The following is a 12,255-nucleotide window of genomic DNA, read 5'->3' on the forward strand; positions in this document are numbered from 1 at the left end:
TGGTGTTGATAGTTTGGGGATTGTTTTTCATGTTCTCTGTGATGACTTTATGTCTGGATAATATTGTATTCCATTGCTAATTTGAGGTTTATTATGGTGATTGGTTTGGAATGTGGCTTCCAAAAATAGTTATGTTGGATCGTATGTGAAGTTAACAGTACTTGAATGTCACAACACTACATTTTAACATTTGCTCTCTCATGCCTGTTTTTAGTAGAAGTCTGAAATTTGATATCTACTTATTAATTAATGATGCTTTTCCTCATTATTATTATATGGATTTCATGCCTTTTCACATGAAATTACACAGATTCAAGATCTGGGGAGTGCACTTATTGAGTTATGGAATCTCCTAGAGACATCATTGACAGATCAAAACAAATTTGAGGATGTTATAGGCTATAACATGTCTTCTATTGATGAGGTTTATTTGCCAAAAGCTCTTTCTCAAGAGGTTATAGAGCAGGTACGTTCTTTCTTCCTTTTGGTATATTATGTTTTCCTTAGTTCAATGGTTCTTTCATGTTAATTAGGGTAGTTCAATTGATAAACTGTTGAATGCAATTAGTGTTAGTTGGAATAATTGCTGCTGGTTATAATGGACTATCATGCGTATTTAGAGATTATTTATGTGACAATGTTTGGTCGTAGTTCGCAAATATGATGGCATAACAGGTTTTCTAATACAATATTGAGATTACATGACTTATGGTCTTATGGAATAACAGGTTTTTCACTTTCATACTGAAACTTTACAGTGTTTTTCCCAGGTTACTACGTATTGCCTGCTTCCTTGTAGTTTGTTTTTACGTGTTATCTTAATTTTTTATAGGCTGAAAATGAAGTTGCTCGATTGAACATTCTAAAAGGCTTCAAAATGAAGGACCTTCCACAATCCCAGGACAGATTGCTCAATTGGACATTCTAAAAGAAGGCAACAAAATGATGGAATACCCAGGAAAGATCATGGTTAGCAATGATGTTATTGTGGAAGTATCTCCTATGGGACCAAAACTAGTAGATGTATACGTTCAAAATAAGGAAGGTCGAAGGAAGATGGTAGAAGTTGATATCAACCATTCTTATGGTTACTATACATTTGCGTATGATATCCAAACTCATTGCCAAGAGCTTGACGATCCTTTTCCACCCCACATCTGCTCTCCATGGTTTCCTATATATGGGATAACAAAGTATTATGGTTGCACCAAAGAGAGGGATAAGCAGATCCATCCTTTGATGAGAGGTTGGGAGAGTTTCTCAGGGGAGGTTGAGAATGTGGTAATATTGCCTTTAGGTAAGCTGTCTAGCCGTGAAGTTGTATTCATTGATCTTGTGGACATTGAGGATGTAGCGCATGAATTGCCGATTTCAAAAGACTGATCAAAGATTCTGCACAATTAGCTAGAGCAGCTCTACCTTTACTATTGTTCAGTTGTGGAAACCAAACCCAAATTCGAAGATAAAGAGCCAAGCTTGATATGGAGGGATGCCAAGTGCTCTTACCTTGATGAGGAAAATGAGAACTGGAGGTTGAACTGTGTGGTGATGGTATCATGGGAATGTTGACCTGCATCAGCATTATAGAAAATTGGCCTTAGTCTTCTTTGGCTTTAGTCTTCTACTCTTCTTCTATGAATAGAATACTAGTTCTCAAGTCAAACTTTTATCAGATTTCTCCCACGTGACCTTTGAAAGACGTGTTCATAATGGATTTTGATTACCTTTGTTTGTCTTCAAAGTTTAAGACGTGTTCAAGATATTTCATATTTTATTTCATATTTCACTAGTGTTAATATCCGTGCATCAGGTACTTAGTAAAGTCCTCATCATAGCATAACCTCTTGAGTTATACTAAAGATAAGTACAATCTTAATTGAGATTCAATAACTATCAAGGTGATGTGGGTTGATGTATAATTTATTAGGAAAGAAAATTCTTATTTGAGTATGGGATGGACTCCTCGTGCACAATGCGGTTCACTACATATTAGTTAAATCTATAAAATATAATTAAAAGGCTACCCTAAAATGACTAATAAAAGCCACGTAGACAAAGCCACGTAGGATCCAAAAATGCCACGTAAATGCCACGCAAATGTGACATCAAAACTCATTGCCACGTAATTGTCTTATTTTATAGATTTAATTCATTTTTATATAAATTCATTTAACTTATGTAACACTTACAAATTTACATCAAAATTTCATAATTTATAATCAATACTGACATTTTAATTGAACTTTTGTGATAAAAATATGTTAATAAATATCATAATTTATAATTAAAATTGACATTTGAATTAAAATTTTGGTAATAAAACATGTTAATAAATTAAACTTTTCATATTACTTAACATGCAACCACCATTTTTATTAACACTTTTTCCTATTTAATTCATTTTTTTAATTAAACATTATAATAAATTTATTAAAACTCTTCATAATACTTAACACCCACCAAATTAATTAAAATTTCCTCCTATCTAATTAATTTTTGTAATATAATATGTTAATAAATTGATTAGATTTCTCTATACTACTTAATAACCATAATTTTTATTAACATTTTTCCTTATTTAATTCACCTCTTGAGTTACTCAGCAATCAATTATCTAATTTAATAATAGCACAAAATAAATTAAAAATAAAATTAAAATATGGGAGTCTATGGTTGGGTGATGGCTATAAAACCTATAATACCTATGATAGTTTCTATTCAAAATATTTATTTAAAATCTATTGCTCATTTGTCCATGAGCTTTTAAGTTGTGGATTATATTTTATGGTTTAATTTATTTATTTGATTATAGAGAGTATATTGAGTATTATTATTGAGTATTGTTATTGTTATGTCCAATAAAGTATATTTTAATTTTTTATGTTATTGGTTTTATAAATCCTTTGATTAAAATTTAAATTCATGCTTTCTATTTGGTTTAATTTCAATTATTTACATGTAACAATGTTGATTCGTTTGTGAAGTTTTTGCCATCTTGATGTTTCAAAGCATCATGTGGGTAATTTAAAGAGAGAAGAAATACAAAAGGCACGAAACTGAGGTAAAATCTATCTATACAATATAATTAAAACGCTACTTAAAACATTTAACTTTAATTTACATGACATTTTTATAGAGGTTAATACTAATTCATCTATATTAATTACTTAATTATTTATTTTTATACAATATTATAAAAAGGCAAAACTATGTATTAAAAAGTTAATTATCTCCAAAATTGTCACATGCTTATAAGTACCCAAAAAAAATAGTAGTTGCAATCACTAAAAAACTAATATAAACTCTTTATTTTCCTCTCATAAATTTGGTTATTAATCTGCCTATTTATTTAACTTTAATTGCATAAGATAATTAAAAAGTAAGCGATACTATCTACCATTAAAATTATGCATGCCATATTTTAATTTCGGAAGATAATTTCTAAACCATTCTCATGCAAAGTAAATTGCGTATAATAATAATAATGATGATGATGATGATGATGATGATGATGATGATGATGATGATGATGATGATGATGATGATGATGATGATGATGATAATAATAATAATAATAATAATAATAATAATAATAATAATAATAATAATAATAAGGGTAGAGTTCCGGTGAGAACGGGGCTTATCGTGAGAACCGTGGGAACAGCTCTCAGTCGTCCATCAAATTATCTGACGGCTGAGATTAGACGCGCGCTTCTTTTAGAGTTTCGCGGAAAACAAAAAATAAGACTGTACATGTGAGCAATATTAAGCCTACGTAACAAAATCAAACCACACGAAACAAAATCAATCGATTTCATCATTAATCCTTCCTTAATTTGTAAATTTCTGTTTTTCGACATCAAATTTAGTGATCTAAAATCGGTTATTCATCATCAATTGCTGTGTTCGAAGCGCAAATCATAGTCAATTTGTTCAAACTTTTGCATTCATCATCTATTCAGTTATTTCAAGATCAAAACTTTGTAAGGAAAATCGGAATTGATTTCGTCATTCATCTGGAATTATTGTTTTCTACAGTCAATATTGAGGTATGTTCATTCAATGTTATTTAATTCCTTTCTGAATCGTTGTTGAATTGATTTTATGATGATGTTAAAGTTGAATTTAATCAAATTCAACTTAATTTCGGATTTGATTAAATTTAGTTAACTAGATTTAATGTCCAGAATCACAAAAAACATTAATTTTATAATGAACAGTGTTAAATTAGGGTTTATAGTTTGTTTGTTTGATTTTAGGAGGATGATAAATGCAAATTTACTTTGTGGTGAGAAAAAAATGTAAAAATAATGAGAAAGGAAAAGTGTGCAATTTGAAGTAACTGAAAAGTAATTTTGCATGTAAAAATAATGTGTTGTGTTGTGCTGTACACGTTTCATAAGGAAATGTCCAATCAGTCTTAGTGAAATGTGCATTATATATAATAAGGATGTGCAAGTAATTATTACCTTTTGCAAGTGGTCTTGCAACTGTTCACAATAAGTCACAATAAGTCAAATGACGGTTTGTAACTTGCTTATGTGGTGAAAAGACACAACTATTCACATTAATTGAATATTACTTCTAAATGTACATTATATTAATTATAAAAAAACATGTTCCATCAAATAAATTGTCAACTATCTATATTCATAATTTGCATTTTCTGATAATTAGGTGCAACTAAAATATCATTAAGCACTGTTTGGAAAATGTACATTATATTATATTTAAAGGTACATTAAATTATTTAAAAAAGAACATGGACATTTTTTGGAAAATAAATGTGCTTTCAGTTTAATTCAAATGTCCATTACGTATTTTCATAATGTGCATATACTGTTTTATGCAAGAGATTTAAGTAACATAGATAACTTCACCCAATTTATTAATTACCATGATTATGTTTGTGGCAGTTGAAAAGACACAACTGTTCACAAAATTTAATCTCTTACACTCAATTAATCCACTATATAAACCCAAGAGTACACAACCACTTTTCCATCCTACCTTCATTTCTAAAACCTTTTCCAATAACCAAAACTTTTAATCTCTCCAGAAAACTACATAATTTTCTTAAAAAAAAACAATGTCTTACTCAAAGTGCACAATAGTCTACTCCAGGAATGATGCTCACAAACAAAATTTCGTGGATAATTATTGGCAATGGAAAGTAAGCCAGTTTTCTTCAAACTGGTTTGATGGAACAGAGATTCCTGTGGAGATGGATGTACCATCACACAGTCGTCCTTTACATCATTTCCTTACTACTCCGGCATTGCTCCAGATTTTTTTTGAGCGACTTGGGAGGGAAGAAAAACATGGCCGAGGTGTGCAAGGCCTGGTCAAGGTGGTTCCTTATAGGGACCGAGCCAACGGTAATTGATAGGGATTATTACCGAGACGTGGTTCGGGGAAATGAAAATGGTATAATCACTGTCACAAAGAATGATCGGGTCCTTGAAAGATACTGCCTTTGCAGGTTTATGACTAGTCGTGAAGAAATAATTACACATCATAAACAACAAGCACGACAATATAAAGAACACAGACAAAAATATTTAATTGAGGAGCAGTCTGGTTATTATGACTCCGACTGTTAGATTAATTTAGAAATATATTAAGTTAGTTTTCTAGTTTATTGTTATTTTGTATTATCTTTTTTTTTTTTTCAGTATAAGCCTTAGTAGGCTTTATGCTTTTGAAAGCCTTAAATGCTTTTGTAAATATTTTTCTAATATTAATGAAATAGTATTATATCTATTCGTTTGTTTACTGTCATTAGTATTCAGTACATTTTATATATGCTATATCAAAATGGATAACAATATTTCCTATGAAAATTAGCAGTAAAATAAATGTTCCTTTAAAGGCATGATAATGGACATTCGCATGAATACATTATATATGAACCTTTATTTGTACGAAACAATCTTTGTAGAGCATATTAGAATTGGATTACTGCATTATTGATGCAATAATATTCAATATATTTACTTACTTAACTACTGTTGAAGCAGACAATGAGTACAAGTGATGCAACTACGTCTTCTTCTACAAATAACAACTTTAAAACGTCAAGAACAAGAATTGAAACATTAAATGCACTCCAGTACATTCCATTCTGTCCAGAGGAAAAGAAACCTAAAGTAGGACAAGTATTCGAAATACTAGAATCAGCAGAGTTATTCTACAAAAAATATTGTACAATCTATGGGTTTACGCCAAGACTTGCAACAACAAAAAGGATTAAAGGCAATGAGTTACCAAACAACTTTGCATTAAGGAATGTTGTCTGCAATAGGCAAGGTGTGAAGGAAAGTAGGAAAAGGAAGAGGACTGATACGATACTTCGATCTGCGACAATGATGCACAATCTGATGTGACAGACATAAGCCGTGTGAGGCCGATTACAAAAATTGACTGTCGTGCATTAGTGCAGTTCAAATACCAAGAAAATGGAACTTATAATGTTACTAGATTCGATGAAGCCCATAACCATCCACTTGCTTCGCCTGAATCTACAATATTGTTGAAAGGAAACCGAAAAATGACAGAGGTACAGAAACAATTTGTAACAAAGGTAAAGGTGCTAAAACTAGGTGGTGTGAAAGCTTATAGAGGTTGGAAGGAGCTGTGTGGAGGTTACGACAACATTGGTGCTACTGAGATTGATTTCAAAAACTTTGTCAGGGACATAAAAACCTACATTGGTAATTTTGATGTGCAAATGTTTGTTGAGAATCTTATTGGGAAAAAAGGCACATGCAGTTCATTTTACTTTGATTTTATAGTAGATGAAAACAAGTGCCTAGCTGTAGTGTTTTGGGCAGATCCGATCTGCATTAAGAACTACATGATGTTCGGTGAGGTGTTATCAGCAGATGCTACATATGGAACAAACAAGTACGATATGGTGTTTGTGCCTTTCACAGGAGTTGATCACCACAAAAGGTGCATAACTTTGGAGCTGGGTTGATAGGTGATGAAAGTATTGAGTGTTATACATGGCTGTTCAAGACATTTTTGGAAGCAATGGGCGGGTGCCAGCCGACAATTATAATTACTGATCAGGACAAATCAATAAAGTCGGTAGTCCCGGAAGTGTTGAAGGAGTCAACACACAGACTGTGCATGTGGCACATAATGAAGAAACTAAGAGAAAAAGTCAGTTATCAACTGTTTCAAGATGAGGATTTTAAGACCAGGCTCAATAGGTGTGTTTGGAACAACCAACTTGAGCCTGATGAATTCGAAGAACAATGGGGGAAGATAATGACTGATTATCAACTTGTAGAACATGAGTGATTTTCAGATTTGTACGATCTCAGGGAACAGTGGATCCCTGCTTATTTTAAAGATGTTTCCATGTCTGGCTTGATGAGGGTTACTTCTAGGTCTGAGAGTGAAAACAGTTTCTTTGACAGGTTCCTCACACCTCATTTGACCCTTGTTGAGTTTTGGATGTGCTATGAGAGTGCCTTGGAAGCACAAAGACACAAGCAGTCCAAGTTGAACAGTGACAACAAACACTCTGAAATCCCACGGAAAACAAAGTCAAACCTTGAAGCCCATGCTTATGAAATATACTCGCACAACATTTTCAAAGACTTCCAAACAGAATTGGTTGCAGCTTTGTCTTATTGCCGTTTTAAAGATGTGGAGAAGATTGATGAGACAAAAATATATATTCTAACAGACTTGCAGATGCCAAATAAGTCATGGAACGTAGCATATTCACCAGATAACATGGAGATTACTTGTTCCTGTTCTATGTTTCAAAGAATGGGCTTGTTGTGCGAGCACGCCTTTGGATTCTACACAACCAAGATTTTCGAAAATACCGAAACATACATAATGCAAAGATGGACAAAAGCTGCAATGAGTAAGCTTGTCTTTGATAAAGATGGCAAACGATAGATGTCTCTCAAAAGTTTTACGACCGGAAAAGTTTGAGTCTTGAGTGTGGCAAGAGGTTTATTCTTGTGTCAGCGTAGCTGAGTGTGATGATAACGACATGGAGCTTTTGATTGAAAAACTGAGAGATATTAGATTGGATATGATTAGTAACAGAAATGTTCCAGCAAAGAAGAAAGACAAGATGAAAGAAATAGAAAAGTACGTGGGCTGCAAAATACCTCAGAAGTTGGTGATTCATGTTCCTAAAAAATCTAAAAACAAGGGTAGGACCAAGGGCAAGAGAATTGAATCACAAATGTTAAAAGCCCTAAAGAAGAAAGGAAAAGAGAAGAGGTACTTCAAAACATGTGGCCGCCAAGGACACAACTCTAGGACTTGCAAAGAAACAAACCATCTGACATGTATGTATAATTTGGTTTCTTGTTAAAGCATATTACATTAATGTTAAATAATTATTAAATTATACAAGTATAGCGCATAGTGTTTACCTTACAAAATCATCACTCTTATATGGAGGCACATAAGCTCTTTGTGCAATGAACATTATGGTTGTTCTGAAGGCACAGATGAGAATTTCAGCAATGTATATTTGGTTAACATTAAATGTATATAAATTTAGTTGTTCATTTTAGCCATTTTCTCCTTATAAAATCTAATATTTAATTTACATTTTGTTGCATATTCACCAAATAGTACCATGAAGATGACGACGATGAAGAAGATGAATCTGATGATGTGGAGGACGACGATGAAGAAGATGAATCTGATAACGAAGTGGAAGGTGCAAATTTTTTATTCAAGGATAGACATCCATAATATACACTACGAGAACATTCTTAAAGGCTTTTATTTACAATTCGATTTTACTGACAAAGTACATTACTCTTATAGGGAAAGTATATTACATTTGTATTAAAGGATCATTATTGTTATTCTGCAAGGAACATTCTTAAAGGCTTGTATGTACAATTCGATATTACTGCCAAAGTACATTACTCTTATAGTCGAAGTATATTACATTTGTATTAAAAGATCATTATTGTTGTTCTGCAGGGACATCATCAACTTGATTGGAATTGTTTTCCCAGAGTACAATAATTTTAAGGCGTTTTGCACAATAAACATTATTGTTGTTCTGCAAGAACATAATAAACTTTATTGAAATTTGTTTCCGGAATATAACACTCTCTTGAATTAAAATTTTTCCAAACTTCAGTTTGTTCGACTCGTAGCTTCCTCAATATATGTTACATTGCTCACACACATGTCACAAACGAAACTAAAAAAGTTTTTACTGCTTGAATTCAGCATCTTCCTCATCTTCATCGTCGTATTCTTCCCATGGCAGTGTGTTTGAACGGAAATCCATTACCTTCTTTAGTACAGCATCAAAACATACATTGCCTTCTGTTGAAATCATATATAAAATGTATTTCTTCCGCAGAATCAGTAGGGGAGCATCCTAGGAAAGTAAAGAAAATAAGGGGTTAGAACATGTACAAATGTGTACTGAATTATGTATTAAAAATAATTGTATTACTTCTGAAACTCACATCGCCTTTTTTAAGCTCACATGTCCAATTTAGATTACCCTTAAATGTCTCCATATGTCTCATAACGTAAACACCACAATCAGTCTTGTTAGTGTTGTTCCTCCACTTCATCTTTGTAAGAATAGGCTGCAGTTTTTTTATGCGATCAACTTTTACCTTTGAAACACCGATGTCTGTCAAGTATTCTGCTAGAACATTAAGCTGGCGGAGAAGGGGGGAAAATATTAGGACACTAATAATTATGAGCTACAATATCACAAAAATAAGAAAATTAAGCAAAAGACCATATTTTTGGGGAAGGTACACTCTATGTAAAGTCATTGTACATTCACAATAATGAATAGGAACAACATGTAGTGCTGTTAAGCAAAAGAGAGCATAAAATCTTACAAAAGACAGTGGTCTATCGTGGAAAAATTCTTCTGGTTTACCGTCACGACGCACATTATCAATGATGATGAACTTATACTTGTTGCTGTCAATGACTAGTAAATGGTAATGCCTTTTATATATAACTGGGAAGAAGAACTGTAGATTTTAAAAGATTTAATTAGGCAACAAGCAAATTAAATATAACATGCAGAAAGAGTGTATATTGTCGATGTTAACCAAATCAATTCAATCTGGGTTAACCGAGAATTGGGTAAACTCTTCTTTCATTATATCCTTAATCACCATAAAATTTTCAACAGTGTCCAGTTCTCCTTGAAGCATCATCTGTATGCAAGACAAGTAAAGTTTCTGATGTTAATCAAAGGAAAAAACATTACAAAATTTACTTGTTGAAATAAGTTAATATAAATATTTGACTTATACACATAGGTGTGGTGAAAAAAATCGATATGGCTCTGAAGAGTTTCTTCTAGATTCCTTGGTATTCAAAAGTTTTGCCCAACAATCGATCCCATAACTCGTTAAATACTTAGATTGTCATAGCGTTGCCATTTCAATACGCCGAAGAGAAATGTCACCCACATGCACAAGAAGTTCCCTGGTTCAGGACTACCAGCGTTAACTCAAAACAGAATACAGAACATTTTATATTTAAATATTGTACATTAGTATGTGTATATATATATATATATATATGTATATATGTATATATATATATATATATATATATATATATATATATAGAGAGAGAGAGAGAGAGAGAGAGAGAGAGAGAGAGAGAAGGGTTCTAGTAAGGCCCTCATATCATATGAGTCTCTAAGTCCTTATAAGGGCCTTTGGATGGAAGGGATGGAGGGATGAGATTATATCTCATTGAAGGGTCACAATTCTCCCTCCCTAATCCTTGTATAACTCCTTCTAATCTTGTATAACTCCTTCCTCATTCTAATTTCCCTACTCACTTCCTCATTATTCATTCTCTCACACTTCTCTCATCCCCTCATTCTCTCCCATTCTCTCAAAAAAAAAACCAAACCAAAATAAACTAAAACCAAAAAAACAAAAAAAAAACAAAACAAACACAACCCTTCCACCACCACCACGACCCACCCCACAACCCACCCACCCACAACCCACGAACCAAACCCGCCTCCTCACCAGCCCCACCGGCAACTCGCCTCGCCAGCCCCACCGACAACACCGACAACAGCAGCAACACCAGCGCCACCGACAACACCGACATCAGCAGCAACACCAGCCCCACCACCGTCCTTCCTTCCTTCCTCCTCCTTCCTCCCTCCCGCCGTCCTTCCTTCCTCCTCCTTCCTCCCTCCCTCCCTCCCCAACGCCAGCCCCACCGACATCAGCAGCAACACCAACACCGACATCGCCACCCTCCTCCCTCCCGCCGTCCTTCCTTCCTCCTCCTCCCGCCGTCACCCCCGCACCTCCTGCCGCCAATCCTCCCTCCACCGACCTTCCTCCTCCTCCCGCCGTCCTTCCTTCCTTCCTCCTCCTTCCATTTTTTTTGGTTTTGTTCTTTGTTTTTTGTTCTTTGTTTTTGTACCACACCTGCGTTTTTTGGTTTTTTTTTGTTCTTTGTTTTTTGTTTTGTTTTTGTTTTTGTTCTTTGTTTTTTGTTTTTTGTTTTGTTTTTGTTTTTTGTTTTTATTTTTTATTTTTTTATTTGGTTGTTATTGTTATTTTATTTTTTGGACTAAAGTTATACATCTTGTCTATTAAAGTTATACACTGCGTGAATTAAAGTTATACACACGATATTTAAATTTTTAGATCTGACTTTTTGTTTTCAATTATTGTTATTGTATTGTATTTCCTTAATTTTTTATCTTTGTTGTTTTTAATTATTGTATTATTATTGTATTGTATTTCCTTGGTTATTTGGTTTTTGTTATTTGGTTTATTTTTTTGTTATTTGGTTATTTGGTTTTGTTATTGCTTTTCTTAGATATTCGTGTTTTTTGTTAGATTAACGGGTTTTTGTTATCATGGATTACAATTATTTTCGATTCTTTTTTCGTTTCTTTTTGTTGGTTTTTATAAAAGTTACACTATTTACGACTTAAATTATACCCTGGAAATATTAAAGTTATACTATTTACGACTAAAGTTATACCCTTAAAACATTAAAGTTATACTATTTACAACTAAAGTTATACCCTTTTTACATTAAAGTTACACTACTAAAATCTAAAGTTATACATTGTATATATTGAAGTTATACAACCATTCAAGTTTGTTTTGTTTGGTTTGGTTTTGGTTTTTTTGTTAGTTTTATTTTTTTTTTTGTTATTTGATTTTTTTTTTTTTGTTATTTGGTTTTTTTTTTACTTATTGGTTAATTTTGTATTGATGTTATTGAAGTTTT

At 32.8% G+C, this 12,255-nt stretch overlaps 1 protein-coding gene across 1 annotated transcript; it reads left to right on the forward strand.

The window, feature by feature from the left end:
* The first annotated feature begins 6,023 nt into the window (after nt 1–6,023).
* LOC141607221 (protein FAR1-RELATED SEQUENCE 5-like) lies at nt 6,024–6,979 on the forward strand. The gene is made up of 2 exons (XM_074426581.1): nt 6,024–6,309; nt 6,390–6,979. Exons 1-2 carry the CDS (start codon nt 6,024–6,026, stop codon nt 6,977–6,979), a joined length of 876 nt encoding a protein of 291 aa, XP_074282682.1.
* Nucleotides 6,980–12,255: the final 5,276 nt, after the last annotated feature.

The sequence above is a fragment of the Silene latifolia genome, chromosome 10 (genome assembly GCF_048544455.1).
Source record: "Silene latifolia isolate original U9 population chromosome 10, ASM4854445v1, whole genome shotgun sequence".
In the NCBI taxonomy this organism is placed as follows: Eukaryota; Viridiplantae; Streptophyta; class Magnoliopsida; order Caryophyllales; family Caryophyllaceae; genus Silene; species Silene latifolia.